Source organism: Eurytemora carolleeae, unplaced genomic scaffold (genome assembly GCF_000591075.1).
Source record: "Eurytemora carolleeae unplaced genomic scaffold, Eaff_2.0 scaffold1845, whole genome shotgun sequence".
Classification (NCBI taxonomy): domain Eukaryota; kingdom Metazoa; phylum Arthropoda; class Copepoda; order Calanoida; family Temoridae; genus Eurytemora; species Eurytemora carolleeae.
Window position 1 is genome coordinate 4,231 of NW_019397871.1, and position 16,311 is coordinate 20,541.

The 16,311-nt window shown below is 33.8% G+C and overlaps 2 protein-coding genes across 4 annotated transcripts; both read left to right on the forward strand.

Annotated features, from left to right (window-relative positions):
* The first annotated feature begins 3,074 nt into the window (after positions 1-3,074).
* Positions 3,075-9,959, forward strand: LOC111716157 (RING finger and CHY zinc finger domain-containing protein 1). Of its 3 annotated transcripts, none has more exons than XM_023491587.1 (12): positions 3,075-3,178; positions 3,840-3,878; positions 4,091-4,144; positions 4,748-4,864; positions 5,360-5,439; positions 6,906-6,960; positions 7,523-7,593; positions 7,958-8,027; positions 8,514-8,561; positions 8,802-8,935; positions 9,210-9,290; positions 9,384-9,959. In XM_023491587.1, the coding sequence occupies exons 1-12, from the start codon at positions 3,096-3,098 to the stop codon at positions 9,713-9,715; spliced, it is 1,164 nt and encodes a 387-aa protein (XP_023347355.1). In that variant the 5' UTR covers positions 3,075-3,095; the 3' UTR covers positions 9,716-9,959. The 3 variants fall into 3 exon arrangements, with proteins under 3 accessions (XP_023347355.1, XP_023347356.1, XP_023347357.1); XM_023491588.1 differs by having other exon boundaries at positions 9,210-9,285; XM_023491589.1 differs by having other exon boundaries at positions 9,210-9,266; positions 9,530-9,959.
* LOC111716160 (uncharacterized) lies at positions 9,950-15,923 on the forward strand. The gene is made up of 6 exons (XM_023491591.1): positions 9,950-10,030; positions 10,808-10,854; positions 12,440-12,570; positions 13,069-13,207; positions 14,022-14,148; positions 15,861-15,923. Exons 1-5 carry the CDS (start codon positions 9,991-9,993, stop codon positions 14,043-14,045), a joined length of 381 nt encoding a protein of 126 aa, XP_023347359.1. The 5' UTR covers positions 9,950-9,990; the 3' UTR covers positions 14,046-14,148; positions 15,861-15,923.
* The last annotated feature ends 388 nt before the right edge of the window (positions 15,924-16,311 follow it).

The window sequence follows — 16,311 nt, forward strand, 5'->3', positions numbered from 1 at the left end:
AATATACATATTTACAAGATTAGCGCAGATATATATAAGCGTAGTTCAGCCAGTTAATGATGTAGCTATAAGTGATTCACAATAATACAGGTTATTGTAACAATGTGTGATTTTGTTGATCTTTTACGATCAGCGATTCAAGGATTTTTTAGATCGCTGAGATCATAGCTACCTAGGGGTATCATGCCCCCCCCCCTTTTACCCTTCGGTTGGACTTTTGAATCCTATTTTGAATCCTAACGGATTTATTTGAGTTTGCATGTGAACTCTATAAATAACCCAATCCACGCCGATAACCGAAGCCACGCCAATTGTTCCGTTATTCCAGAGGCCCGGGCGCTGGTGGGATGGCCGGCCAGCTCCCGGGGAACTAGGGTTAAGCTCTAGGCAAGGGTGGAGTGAAACTCGGGGAAAAATGGCAGTTGAAGACCAGCTCCCTAGTTAATAGGTTCCCCTGGAGATCTCCCATCACTCTGAAACATTCTCAATTCATGCTACTTGATTCGTATAGTATTTTCCCTTAGTTTTTGTATCGTTGTTAATAATAATAAATTGTAAGAAAAACCGACTCGTCGAATATTCAATCAAATGAGTAGTTGCATTGATTCATTTTTCTTTCATATGTAATATTATGACATATTTGCAGATGTAGCGAGGCTAGGTAAATCGCATTACAAGTTGTATTTTGATTTACAGACAATGTACAACCAAAGAGAATAGAATATATATTAGAGGGGAATTTACTAGAAAAAAATTTAAAACGGGCATTTTGTTGTACTGTTTCCATACTGCAGGTGTACTTCACATATTTATGCAATATAACCTTTTGGGCCCTGGAATATCATTTTATAGAAAATTTAAAATTAATATTAAAAGAAAACCAAATTATGAAATAGGCTGGTTTCATAATTGACAAATGATCATTTCACATAGACTCTATGCCTTTCACTTTACAAACGATGATTTTCCGTTATAACTATATAAATCAAATGATGTTTTTTATTCACCTGATTCATTATAAAGTTTATTTAACAGCTTTAAAAAATTCGAAGTTGAAATGGATAGTCCTAGGGAACGTACTGTATTAATGTACTCTACTGCATATAATTTGTGAACTCCCTTTCAGTCTGAAAGTGACTGAAAAAATTCTTACCGATAGATTCTCTAAATTCCCCTTTAATATATATTCTATTCTCTTTGTGTACAACGTAATTTATCTAGGTGTTTTAGGTTAACAAATTTGTGGATTGCTGTATTTATTACAAATGGGGGGGGGNTGAATCTGTTTTACAAGATACAACTCAAATCCATCTCATTTGCTATACGAGGATATATTACTCCTTAGACGGTAATCAAAACCTATTCCAACAAATGTGTATTTAGATGTCTATGTTACAGATTTAATATACATATTTACAAGATCAGCGCAGATATATATATATAAGCGTAGTTAAGCCAGTTACTAACATTAGTTAAAAGTAAATCACAATACAGGTTATGATATATTTACAGATGTAGCGAGGCTAGGTAAATTGTTCTGCGTAGTTAATGATAAGCGTATTCTAATTAACAGACAATGTACACCATTATTTATCTAGGTATCTTCAGGTTAACAAATATGGAGATGTTGTACTTATTACAAGTTTCCCTTCACCTATTATTGACAGATATTGAATGAGATATCAAAATATAACTAAGAATATTACGATACGGACAGGATGCACTCCCTGTAGAAAGATTTAAGTGTTATAGAGAGAATTCGAATGTTTGAAACATCAAAGAAGTTTGACATCAGGTTGCAAAGATATAGGAATTTGAAAGTAAGAGATAGTAGGGAATTTTCAGTGTTTTCTTCTTCTTTCTGTTCTAGCTACACTGTACTTCCATCAACTAAATTTGACTGCATGAAAACTATAAGTACTCTAGTCTCTCTGTCAATTGTTAAAGAAAGTTTGTTGTAAAAATAAACCTAACAACTAATTATCTAAATTAATTTTGTATTCTTTTTTACACAATACAAATGCATTGAATATATAGAAGTAATGGTATAAACATTAAATTTGTAAAGAAAGGAGCCATTAAATTTGTATTTGCATTTTTGTGTTTACGTGACACTATCATTACAAAATACGATTATTATTATTATTTTAACAAACAAAAATTAGATTTTTTAAAAGGAAAGTTAATTGTAGTTGCGTATACTCTGCGTACATATTGAAACCACTTCTATCTGGTCGGAGTTTGTAAACAAAAATAGATGCATCAGTGTTCGTTTAGTATTCAAGGTTGAGGTTAAAAGGCTAAAAGCATTAAATTTTGATAATTTTGATAATTCACATAATGTTTCATTGATTTTTATGTGAAAGAAGGATCCCATGTCAGGCTTCAACATCTGCCCAGAGACAGTACACTGCAGTACAAAAGATGTGTAGACCTCTGAAATAACTTTCCTTGTATTAGACCTTCAGTATATGCTAACATAGATTATAGATAAATATATATATATTAGCAAAGAGCAATTAAGTCAATTCCTGTAGCTTTGAATTAAAAGCTAGTTATATGGTGGGATACGTAGGGAGTTAGTAGTATAGCGGATTTGACGTAGGTAAAATGGAGTATAGCGGATGTGCGTTAGTCGTTAAATATTTGGTAATGTTACATGCATCGTGTCTGTATACGCAAATCACGCAAATTACGTTCAATTTATTTTTGTATTATTTAAGCTGGAATTAGGTTAGGTAAAAGACAATTTCTGTCCCGAGCGCTGCGGCTAGTACAGGCTAGGGGGCCAAGCAGCTGTAAAACCACGTGCTAGTAGGACGAATGAGTAGCGGATTTGGCGTAGGTCAGAAGTGGAGTATAGTGGATACGCGCAGGTCGAAAGATACACCATCGCCTTTAATCAATTAATCACATGTTCTAGATGAATGCCGCAACACTACATAGTATCGGCAACAGAACTCGCTCGGCCTAATGTCGCAGCTCTGAATTTATTTGATTTTATTGTATTAATTATAAATCAAATCTAGTGGATTATCTTTACAAATTCAAAAGGCTGAAGATGTTAATTACAAATTATATATATTGCAGTGAATATGTCTGAGACATCTGGTTGTGAGCATTACACTAGAAATTGTAGTCTTGTTGCACCTTGCTGTCAGAATATATACCCTTGCAGGAAACGGTTTTTTATCAAGGAAAATTTTTTAAATGTCGTAGTTAATATCTCTTCTTGGGTCCATCCTAGTATACGTTTTTGGACCCCCTCCTCACCCTTCCGATCAATTTTGTACATGACCACTTTTTTCAGCAAATTATAGTTATTTTTATTATTATTTAGGGTTAGGTTAGGTTAAGACTCTTTCTGGGCCGAGCGCTACGGCTTGGCCAGGCTAGGGATCTGAGAAGTGCGGCCAGGACGGGTCTTCATTTTTAATATGTCACAATAAAATTAGTATTTATTTAGAGTTAGATAAGGTTAAGACACTTTCAGGGGCGATCGCTGCAGCAAGGACAGGCTTGGGGGCCGAGCGCTGCGGCTAGGGCAGGCTATGGGGCCGGGCGCTGCGGCCACATGGTCAAAGTATATTAGGAAATTACCCTCCTTTCAAAGATTTAGGGAGCTTTTTGCATGCGTATCATTACTATCGAGAAGATATTTTAAATCTTATAAATTACGAACACTATATAAATGGTGATTATCTCGAGAATGCTTTTTGAACTCCCTCCAATAATCTTTTGAAAAACTGTCTTGTAAAAAATTGACAGGGGGGAGGCATCAAGCGTTCTCGAGGACAGACCCGTAAGATATTTATAGAATAACAAACCGTGCTTAACAGAGTTTGTCATGATGAAAAAGAATCTCATACACTGGACAGGAAACATAATTTAGTATTTTTTATGAACATATTTTCTTTTAGATGTTTTAAATAATTGTGTTAGTTTAATATAATATAAATATTATGATTTTAAAAAATGTAACTGTGCAACAAGTAAAATAAACTATTTTCATTTTAATCGGAATTGCATTGAAAGCTTCTATTTTATTAATAAAAAATGTTGTAAAATCATTAAGTTGTTTGAAATTTAGAACCCTTGTCGAAGAGATTGTTTGTAATAAATGTGATAAAAGAAGTGGGATCAGGAAACACTAATATTCTACTAGAAAACAGCTACGCAAAAATAAAAAGTTTGAGATTCCATAAAGCAGATGAAAATTTAGAGGAGGGGGGGGGGGGGAAGTAATTTTAAAGAAAAAATGAATTTATTACCACGGTTTATATTCATTAAAATATTCATATTTCTTAAAGGGACTGTAAGCTTAAGTTCAAGTGATCCTCAACTGTACCCTTTAAACTCTTATCTGATCCATGAGATGAAAGATTTCGTCGTTCTTTCAGCTGGAAAAGTGTCTAATTCTGATCATTTCCTCCCCTAGTATCTGCGGAAGAAATGCACAAATCTTTTTTGTATAGAAACCACAATGGAAAATATGGAATTTTAATGAGTTAAACATGGATAAGTTTTCGTGGGTACCGTTGTAAATCGGACATGCCGATCTACTAGTGAAGAGTCATTTGAAATTTCGACTACAGTCCCTTTAAAATTATAAAGTCATTTTACAGGATTTTTCCGCTCTACATTTTAAACTTTGGGGTAAATTGATATTTTTAAAGAAATTTTAGAAAATTGAACGAATTAAAGGTTGAGTTGTTCGTTTTGTTAAGTTTATTAGTGCCTGGTTTAGTAATGAATGTTATGATTGTAAAACAATATTTGGTGAAAAATATTTTTGCAAGATCTGTCGTCTCTTCGATCATAAGGACAAGGGGCAGTTTCACTGCGAGGGATGTGGAATATGCAGGTGACTAAAGTTTTTTGATTCAGATTTTTATTCAGATTGTTTATTTTTATACTGAACAGGACTTAGGTTGAAATCGAGCCAAAAGAAATGAGAATGGAGTGGGNGGTCATTCGGAAGATAACATACAAATTTTACCAGTGCTGGGAACTTCTGTGTTCGATATTCATAATCTTGATCACTTAATCTATATATTTACAGTGAACACTTTTCATTTAAGGATTAAATCAATGCTTAATCTATTCATTTTAGTTCCTTCTTTAGGGTTTAAATACATTGTGAGATATCGTATAAAGATTAAATTTGTCTAAAAATGAACATAAAAACTATATCAAGCATTGTTTTCGATATCCACAATACAAGAGTTTCCAGGTCAGGCTATTTTTTCATCTTCCCTCTTTACTAACAATTTTAAACCCATCTCATATTTATAACCCATTCTCTATAAAGGCTTAAGCCATCTATGTCTGTCTGATTTGATTTTTAGTTTATGTTTAGAATTGGGCATCGAGAAAATTTCAAGCATTGCTTCACTTGCGAGATGTGCATGCCTATAGGAACTGAACACAAGTGCATAGGTATTTTATAGTTTAGGGGAAATAAGTTCCGAAACTAACACTAGGCCCATTTCTAACTCTGGTTGTTAAAATGGGCCAAATCTGTAGAGTTATCTTTTTCAAGCGTATATATCTTTAAATCCAAGCCGAGTTGGCTATAACAAGAAAAGTCGACTTTAAACAAATAATAAGGTGTGAGAATTCGTTTTTGATGAAACTGGTTTTCATTTTTGAACATATCCCTATTTTGAAACAATTACCGGCTTACCGCATTTCAGCTTATGTCGCGTTTTCGGAGCATGTCCTAGTTTTGAGACAGTTACTTGAATTCATATCAATGTCAATTTTCATGCATTTACGCACTTACGTAACAAAACAAGATTTTTTGATAAAGTAAAATATAAACAAAATATAAAACAAAAAAATATTGTTCTTTTATGATTTAAAAATCATTAAATCATCGAGAAATAAAATTTTAAATATTATTTTGTTCTTAAAATGTAGATTTTAACTAGAAATCCGGGAAATTGTTTATTTAGAGTGCGGGAAATTAAATCAACTTTATTCTCTTATTTCTTATTTAAAAAATAAAATAGGGAAATTCAGATTTTTGAAATAATTTAGCAGTAAATTTAGTCTTTTAACTTTCAAAAAATTTATTTTGTAAGTTATGAAAGTGAGTATTGTTCTGAATTGACGATTATACTCAAAAACGGTAAAGTGGGTTTGCCTCGAAAACGCGACAATATGATTCAAATTCAGGATATGTTCGAAAATGGAAAACCTGACATTGTCTTGAAAACGGTCAAGGGTTTTAATTTAAAAAAACTCCTTTTATCATTTTGATTCCAGAAAATATTTTAAAATTGGGAATTGTTGTCTTTGTCATGCTTAATAAAATGTTGGTTATTGATTTAATTATCGACTTTTACTCTCGATTTGGGCCGGGATCCTTAACACCCAGTCTTTTAATTTGTGCCTATTTCTAACACTCAGTATTAAAACGGGCCAAGTGTTAGTTTTGAAACTAATGTCCTCTGTAATCTATGGATAACGAGAGGTAGTTGAAATAGCTACAATTGCTTCATGCATTCGCGCCCAATTCACAGTGGTACCCTTCAATTTATCTGATCAATTATGTGGAAGATGTCGATAGTTGTTGTCTTGCTTTAGTCTTAATTCTCACAATTCCCTTTATAATCCAGTAGATTATAGGCAACTCGTGCACTCTTGATCTGACACAGCTTTTAATGGTACTAGTGAGAATCGGACTTTATTGAAAGAGAAATAATTGAACCATTCGTTGCTAGTTAAATCCTTATTTTTAAGAAAAATATTTACAATTACGTAAATTACGATTCAAATCATCTACGTACAAATTTTAATTCAGCGTTTAATAACAAGCACAACTTTTGTGTATCATGTAAACAATTGAAAGAAAAATATCAACCCTGAACTTGTCCACAAAAAAAACTTTATTTTTTTAGCCCAGAGTTCTCGAAATAACTGTCCTGTTTGCTTCGAATCTATTCACTCGTCCAGGTAATAATAAAATTATCAGAAGAAACATCTTTTTTATTTTTTACTTATTTACTAGTTGATTAACACTGTTATCTTAAAATTGTAACAATAGTGAAAATTAAAATACATTTTGCAGATTTTTATATTTTTACTCCTTGGTTTTATCAGAAAATTGGGAAAAATAGGACAACAACAAGTTATGTTTATGATTTTAATAATTTTTACCTAAAATTTATTTGTATTCCCCTTAAACATTATTTATTTCATCAAAATAGCGAGAGAAAAATTTGCAGAAACGGATCTTAAAGATCTTCAGAACCTGTCTTTCGAGATATTTTCGTGCCGCGTTTTTTCAAATTATAGATTTGTTGCAGTTTTTTTTTGTTAGCTGAGGAAAATAAATGATTTGTTGGGTATAAATTATAAGTGGGGGGGGNGTCCAATTATTATTTTTTCTTCAACATGTATACTCTGTTTTTCCAAATACAAATCAAGAAAACATCTACTCAAGGTCTATTACCAATTAATCCAAAGCCGCCTTGATAGGTTGGGATTACTCCCTTTGAAATGAAATTATATTTAGAACATCTACTTTTATTCCTCCCTGTGGGCATCTTATACATACGCCTTGCTATTCAGACATGCTTAAAACAGGTTGGAACGAATTATTTTAAATTATGAAGATTTTTTGTATGTTTTGTATTTATTCTAGCTTGGGAACCCAGCGTTGCCTAGGGAAGTATTAGTTAGTCCCACCGTTTACCCACTCTTTGTCGTAATTTACGATTTTTCCCGTTTAAAGTGGACCAACTCAATTTAGAATCTCAAACCAAACTAAGAAAATTTTCTTGGGTCTCCCGAGATCTCCAATCAAAATTTGAGGCAAATTGGTCCAGGTGTGCTTGAGTTATGATCAGACAAACAAGCAGAGATATCAACTTTATATATGCATACTTTCTTTGTAAAAACTTGGCATAAGGTACAGATTTACAAAAGTTATTTTATTTTGATATTTAAGGTTTATATTCTTGTCCTTCTTGTGGGAGAGCTATGCAGGATATGAAATCTACTTGGGAACACGTAGACAGGTTAGAATCTGCCCCCCCCTACCCCACTGAGATATAGACAACTCTGAAACTTAGTCATTGTTTTTAGCTGAAGTTTAAAAGAAGTAATTGAAAAAATACTGCTCGATGTTTGTATGAGAGCGTGCACATGTTGGTTTTCAGTGACCCCTTATCAGACCGTTCTATCCCCCCCACCCCTACTTGTATTGGTATTATACAAATAAAGTATAATCATTGATCAAACGCTTTATAATCTGCTGAAAAATTATTCCATATCGAAGTAAACGCTTCATGTACACAGTTACAATTTATGCTGTGGGGGTACATTTTTGAATTAAGAAGTGCTGAACTATAAAAATTGAAAAGTACAACTCGTGAAAATTAAAATAATTTTTTAAATCTTACTGAAAGCTTCAAACGGAAATATTCCCCCTGCTTAATATATCTATAATAATATTTGATTTAACTCGTAATTTAAAAACTTTCTCTAAATTTGTTTTATTTTAGAGAGATCACGGAAACTCCAATGCCCGTCGAATATACAAATCTTTTTAGGAAAGCATTATTAATTAGTTGTTGTAAAAATGTTGCCCAGCTGATAATTTTAACAAATGACAGGTGGTTTTTTATTTATTTTTTAAAACATAATTTCTATGGGAAGACAAGGATTACGATGCTAATTTTTTGAGGTTTAAATAATCTTTATTGGTTAAAACTAAGAAAAAGCTTTCAAAGCTTTAAATATTAAACTTTAAGATAACGTACAAGCATTGTTTGATTTGCTGTTGTCCTCAGAGAGATTCTGTGTAAGGATTGTGGTAAGACTAGTAAATCTGTTTTCCATGTGGTCGGTATGAAATGTGGTACTGTAGACTGTGGTAGCTACAATACTAGCATTGAAGGACCATTCCTCAGGAGGGAAGGAGAGGGTGAGTTTTGGAATGCTCATATGTACCTCTCATTTTCCCGGATTTTCATTAATTTTGCGCTTTTTGTACTTCACAATTCTCATTCATAAATTAAGGCAACCGAACTAAAACCACCTTCTCACATTAAATGTGTCTTAATTCCATAATAGATTTTGATTATTTGTTTTATCTAATGCTTTGTAGTTGAATAAAAATATTAATATGTATATAAATGAAAATGAATGTTTTTTTTTTTATATAAATCAACTAAATTAATTATTTTCGTTTATTTTAGAGTTTACTCCGTTAAGTGAGAGTGATCTTCAACGATTATACACTGTTCCACTTCCAGGCACTCCTTTTTGGGGCAGGCAGGGTTGTTTATTTACTTCATTTTTTAATAACTTTATTCATTCATATATTTTACTTATCATTCAAGAATAAGTTTTTCAACCCCAACTTTATCCAGGGTTCTCCTCTTCACCTTGCAAATGTTACGAACCCTTGAGTTTGGGTTTGGACAAGTTCAAAATATATTTGTATATCTCCTGCATGGGTTGGGTTGGTTCAATCCTCTCCAATACCTGCCGCAACCCAATAGAGGACAAAATACAGGACCAGAGGAAGAGGACGGGAATGAGGGCGCGGATGAGGAAGAAAATAGCGAAGGTTATGAGGACATTGATGAAGAGACAGACAATGATGAAAATGAACCGCCAGATCACGATAAAGAAAATGCGGCAAATTCAGGAAATCCGCAAAATGATCTTCTGTTGGATTAATCTCTGTAAATTCCTGTAGTAGGATGTGAACTGCAAAGTTTAACCAACCCTACGGTTCTTTGTGATATTCAACTTTTAATTTCTGATCTTAATTTGAATTGGTGTAATGGAAACCGGCCTTATTTCTGGACGTTTTTATTAGATTTTAAGTCGCCATATATACCACGATATCGAATTACAAAGCTATGTTTGTTTCTTGCTGTTCGATTGAAAAAGTTATCAATTTCCATTGAAACGCTATATTTTTTCTTAATAATTTCAGAGTGCTCGGACAAAAATGGTAAATTTTGGAAAATGAGTCAGGGTCCAAGCTACAGGCGACAATTCCCTGCAGGTTTTTAGTATGTTTCTACTAGTTCTTAAATACTTTGACTATTCCCTTCTTGGTAGAGAGTTTACACTGCGTTTAAAAACTTGATGAAACTCGGAGAAAATATATTTCACATATCCTTCTCAATTCTTTACAAAAACAACCATATTATTTTCTTAAATAGTTCTCTATTTTCTATTCTAAGCAAAGACAACTCAAATGGCTTTAAACAGTAAAGACGCCAGGCTTTTTATAATCTTTATTCTAGGTTTTTAGCTTTCTTCAAGATCCTCTCACAGGGGTGTATATTTTTTAGAAGTACCCCCCCCCCCTAGGGAGAGGGGAAAAGGATTTTAAAAATTGTACATGAAAAGGCAACTTTTAAAAAAACTAGTTGAATATTTTATCCAAAAGTTTATTGATTTCCCCTAAAAATCATTTATTTTCCCCAATGCAGGGAATTACTACCCTCAAAAAAATTTGACCTCCGCTCAAGCATGTATATTTTCTAAAGGGGGCGGTTAGAAAAGTGATTTTTATATTAATTAGTTTCCACTTGGCAATGAATTCAGAATTTTTAGGGGTGAAAGATTGTACATTTAAAGGAAAATGTTTTTTACACTTACCCAAAAATTCATTACATTTCCCTGAATCTTATTTTTTCCACCAATTCAGCAAATAAAAACCAAAAAAACCTAATTTATGGGAGGAAAATTATTTTCTTAAGGGGGGGAACGTTTTTTCAAGAAAATGATACACCCCTTCCACTTGGTTTAATTAATAAAATTAATCTTGTTCCAGGAGATCCACTTGGTCCTACTATAGAAGACATAAAAAGAGCTAAACAGGTATAAATTCTCCTACTCCTTCTTAATGATAGAAAGTTGATTATAGGCTATGGGTTAAGGCGAAATATTGATTTTAGGCTTGGGGTTCAGGCGAAACATTGATTTTAGGTTAGGGGTTCAGGCGAAACAATGATTTTAAGCTTGGGGTTTAGACGAAACATTGATTTTAGGATAGGGGTTCAGGCGAAACATTGGTATTAGGCTTGGGGTTCAGTCGAAACATTAATTTTAAGCTAGGGGTTCAGGCGAAACATTGGTTTTAGGCAAGGGGTTCAGGTAAAACATTGATTGCTAGGGGTTCAGGCAAAACATTGGTTTTAGGCAAGGGGTTCAGGCAAAACATCGATTTTAGGCTAGGGGTTCAGGCAAAACATTGATTTTAGGCAAGGAATTCAGGCAAAACATTGGTTTTAGGCAAGGGGTTCAGGCAAAACATTGATTTTAGGCTAGGGGTTCAGGCAAAACATTGATTTTAGGCAAGGAGTTCAGGCAAAACATTGGTTTTAGGCAAGGGGTTCAGGCGAAACATTGATTTTAGGCAAGGAGTTCAGGCAAAACATTGGTTTTAGGCTAGGGGTTCAGGCAAAACATTGATTTTAGGCAAGGAGTTCAGGCAAAACATTGGTTTTAGGCAAGGGGTTCAGGCAAAACATTGATTTTAGGTTAGGGGTTCAGGTGAAACATTGATTTTAGGCAAGGGGTTCAGGCAAAACATTGATTTTAGGTTAGGGGTTCAGGCAAAACATTGGTTTTAGGTAAGGGAATCAGGCGAAACATTGATTTTAGGCAAGGAGTTTAGGCAAAACATTGGTTTTAGGCAAGGGGTTCAGGCAAATCATTGATTTTAGGCAAGGAGTTCAGGTGAAACATTGATTTTAGGCAAGGGGTTCAGGCGAAACATTGGTTTTAGGCAAGGGGTTCAGGCAAAACATTGATTTTAGGTTAGGGGTTCAGGCGAAACATTGATTTTAGGCAAGGACTTCAGGCAAAACATTGGTTTTAGGCAAGGGGTTCAGGCAAAACATTGATTTTAGGTTAGGGGTTCAGGTGAAACATTGATTTTAGGCAAGGGGTTCAGGCAAAACATTGATTTTAGGCTAGGGGTTCAGGCAAAACATTGATTTTAGGTTAGGGGTTCAGGCAAAACATTGGTTTTAGGCAAGGGGTTCAGGCGAAACATTGATTTTAGGTTAGGGGTTCAGGCCAAATAAAGGGGGGGGGGGTTGAAAGTACACACTTATATTCAGATATCGGATACCAAGCTGGGTTAAAGTTGATTTAAATGACCATTAATTCTAGATTTTCCAAATTTTCTGACAAACAATAATAAAAATGTCTTGCGACAGGTAAAAAGCAAAACTGTTTTTTTTGACAGAAACTATCTATACATATTATATATGATATAGGTTTTCGCTCATATATATATGTCAGTTAAAGCTGGCTAAACGGCTGGACCAATTTAGCTGATTTTTTTAGGAAGCCCATGGATTCCCTCGGGTAACATTTAAAAAAAAATCGAATGTATTTCTTCAATAAGATATTGGGTGGATTTCTTTCAAAAAAGTACATCTAAATATGTGTTTAGTTGAGAAATAAGACAAGATTCCAGACTCCCTACGGCTTCAAGGAGCAGAAGTTTGGTCGTAAAATCTGGCATAGATATCCTAGAACATTCGTTACTGTTGGAACCATCCTTGGGGTCGGGGGATTCTTCGCGTAAGTAAAAATCTTTAAATTAAATTTTCAATTTTTTTTATACAGGGTTACCAACGAGGTTATAGTGTATAGAGTGATGATGTACGCTAATCCTTGACTAATTTTATAGTGCATAAAATATACCGAGAGCGTACTGCATATTAGTTTATTATAAGTTGATTCTGGCCTAACCTATAGTATATCAATATTAGTAGATAGTTGTACAGATAACTGAGCACACAGACAAAGAACTATCATCCCCCCTGTTTGTGTACCCTTGAACTTTTATAGAAATCAATTTTTTATAGCAGCGATTTATAGCGAAAAACATATATAAGATGGAAGTTGTATTGTAATGCGGTCATTTGATTGTTAATTTTTTGATTATTTGTACATTACCAAGACAATATTTCACGCTAGTCCTCCAAGTTGTACCTCACCTACGTATTAGGTAGGCGGTCTGGGTTTCCCAAGATATCATCTCGTATATTCCGCGTTTAACTTTGCTATAATATTTAGTCCTTTTATCCTGAGAGCGTTTGAGCAGCCAACCCCGGAGCAGCTGTTTCTAGCGGAGCGAAGGAAACAGCGGATGATAGACGCAGGAATCTGGTATAGACCTCCATCTTTATTCAAGGGTTGGACAACTGAACAGAAGGTAATTGGAAAACATTATTTTGGGTTATAAAGCAGTCACTTATCCCACAGGGGTGTATAAAATTCTTTCCTCCCCCCCTGGGAACTACGGAAGGAGGAAGGTTGAGAGGGAAAGAGGAATATAGGGAACTACGGAAGGGACAGGGAAGGGAAGTAGAATGGTAAGGTAAGAGGAAGATAGGAGAAAGGTACCTAGGGTAGGGTAGCTAGGGAAGGGGAACAAAGGGAAGGGAAAGGTAGAGAATCGATGGAAGGTTGACAAATAAAGAAGTGAAGGAAAGGGCGGGGGGCTGGAGCTCTTTACCTCTAATATCCACATAACGTTTTATCTAAAATCAGAGAGTTTTTCATAAATAATTTTCCCCAATAGTTAAAATGCAGCATGAAAAACCGTGATAATAACTTCTTAACAAATATAATAAAAGAATACTCAGTCATCAATCATTTTTCCAAAAAGTCGAACCTTTATGCTTATGCTTTTCTAAATGCATCCTTGTAGGGATGTTATGCACTGAAATATATATTAAAAAATGACGTCTTTTTATTTCCAAAATTTGGTAAAGAAAATCAAAAATACTTTAAAGGGTGGGGGTAAAGAATAAAAAATTGAAATTATGTACACCTCTGTTATCCCCTGGAGGGAGGTGGAGGTTGTTTTCTCAAAATAAAACAATTCTTCTTTTGTTAAATCATGAAATGTCGCTAGGATAAAAAAAATCTGATCTTGGGAAAAAAAATTGATTTTGGACAAAATTTTTAAAAGTTGTTTTGAGTTGGAGGGAGCATTAAATCATCTATAAAGTATTTATATTCAGGAGGAACCAGAGAAATCTAAATAATTCCGAGCTAGGGTTGAACCAAGCCGAATTCTAATTCCGGAAAACATTTTCGAAATTTGTTTAAGATGGAAAGTGTTCTAGCTGCCCGTGCTCGTCTTGCAAAGTAAGAAATAAATTTTTTTAAATCCTGATTTGTTCAAATTCGAAATTATCAAGTAAATTTTGATTTTCCATATTCACATTTATTCCTCTCGCCTTTAAAGGGAGTGTTCGCGAAAAATGAAAAGGGGTATAGGCTTAATGCGATAAAAAAGCACTTTTGATCGCCACTAATTTTACTTCTATCTGTTGCGTCTATAAGGAGAAAATTGTTAAAGACGTCTCATACCAAATAACTTGGCGCCCATACTTACTTACTTGTTACTTGTAGAATAATCTGCAGAGGGCCTCTAGGTCCATAGCGCAGATGTCGGTGTAGTCCTCACGGAACAGTGTGATTCGTCTGATCTGAGCTTCAGATTTAGCCTCACCTACACTGATCCTGACTGCATAAATAAGATTACAGATTAATTTTTTCAAGTCTTGCCTTGAAAATTTTAACTGTTCTGGCATCTTTAACGTCTGTTGGAAGATTGTTCCAGAGGTTTATAACTCTATTAGAGAAGAAATTTTTTCTGATATCAGTTCTGGATCTAGTTGCAACAAGATTTTACCATTTTAAACATTTTCCGCCATTTTACACACCATCCGCCATTTTACACTTTAGTCTGTTTAACTAGATCACAGTGTCTAATTCACCACTAGATTTACTCAGTATTTAATTTGAGGGAGGTCTGAGAACTCCTTACAAAACTAGGCTTATAAGTTCCAAAATTCAAAAAGTTTGAAAAAACTTCTTATAAGAGTTCCGGACGCACAACACAGCTAATCAGTGCTTGATTCACTTCCACCCAAAAAAGCTAGAACCGGTGCACGCTGGCACCCTGGGCTGCCATTCTTTCTGAAACCTCTTTTAGAAGTGAATCAAGCGTTATACTAGCTTGGTCGTTATACAAATACAGAAAATTGAAACATACGACTTAGACCGTTAAAAATCAATTTAATTTCAAACAAATCATTCAGATATTACAACTTATAGTCATCGATTATCTTTCGCCACATTTGTATATAGTTCATATTTTATAATATTCAATTTTTTTAGAAAACGTTTTAACGGATTTCGAAAAATGTGAGTGGTGCGCGGCATTCTTAGATAGTTGCGCAAGCAACAAGAGAAATAATCAAATTCAAAACAAATTAATTAAAAATATTATAAAATATAAACTATATACAAATGTGGCGAAAGATAATCGATGACTAAAGGTTGTAAGATCTGAATGATCTGCTTAAAATTAAATTGATTTTTTACGGTCTAAGTTGTATGTTGCAATTTTTTGAATTTGTATGGGTGCTAAGTTATTCGGTATGAGACGTCTTTAACAATTTTCTCCTTATAGACGCAACAGATAGAAGTAAGATTAGTAGCAATCAAAAGCGCTTTTTTATCGCATTAAGCCCATACCCCTTTCATTTTTCGCGAACACTCCCTTTAAGAAAGAGCTTATTTTGAACACTAACAGACTTCATTGAAGCTTCCAAAAGAAAATTAACGTAAAAATGCTTCTTTTCAGAACAATTTTGAATATTCACTTTTTTCTTGAATACTCTGATTAAACGCCAATATTATTCTAACCTCATTATACTTACAAAAATGTTAAACTATTAGTATTGTGTAAGCTTCATTTTATATCTAAGATGCAGGTATTTTTAAAAGAGAAATAAACGTCAACAAATCAACCAATCAATCAATGAATCATATGTGTTGTGTACTTGTAGGTATCCTCTTCTAATTGCGGAGTGTGCTCCCCAGGCTGCCAGCTACGGAAAGTGTGTCGGGGATAATCTAGGAACAGTCTTGATCATAATACTTTACAACAATTAGGTTCTTAGAATTTTTTTATCGGAAAATTGATAAGAGAATTTAAAAAAATGAAACGTAGATTTTTACTGTAATTTGTCTCATTCTTTACACAGATATTCATGGACAAAAATGTGTTTTTTGTATCTTGTTTAATGACATAAAAAAATTCGATAAAATAAATAAACCCCTACACGTTCCAAAAATGATGGCGTTTAAGCACCAAAAGTGATACGAATTGTTAACGATACCCTTTATACTTTAATCTGGTAAATGATGTCATCGCTTTTCTAGCTTATCAAGTTTTTAATTTTTTTCCTCCTTTCGTTATTTCATTCATTTTATCATACCTTAACCTCTTAAGGGTAC

Coding starts and splice junctions, on each gene's coding strand:
- LOC111716157 (XM_023491587.1), top strand. CDS start 3,096: ATGTCTGAGACATCTGGTTGTGAGCATTACACTAGAAATTGTAGTCTT. Junction 3,879..4,090: donor GAATCTCATACACTGGACAG/GAAACATAATTT, acceptor TTTGAAATTTAG/AACCCTTGTCGAAGAGATTG. Junction 8,936..9,209: donor CCTCAGGAGGGAAGGAGAGG/GTGAGTTTTGGA, acceptor CGTTTATTTTAG/AGTTTACTCCGTTAAGTGAG.
- LOC111716160 (XM_023491591.1), top strand. CDS start 9,991: ATGAGTCAGGGTCCAAGCTACAGGCGACAATTCCCTGCAG. Junction 10,031..10,807: donor CAGGCGACAATTCCCTGCAG/GTTTTTAGTATG, acceptor ATCTTGTTCCAG/GAGATCCACTTGGTCCTACT. Junction 10,855..12,439: donor ACATAAAAAGAGCTAAACAG/GTATAAATTCTC, acceptor ATATGTGTTTAG/TTGAGAAATAAGACAAGATT.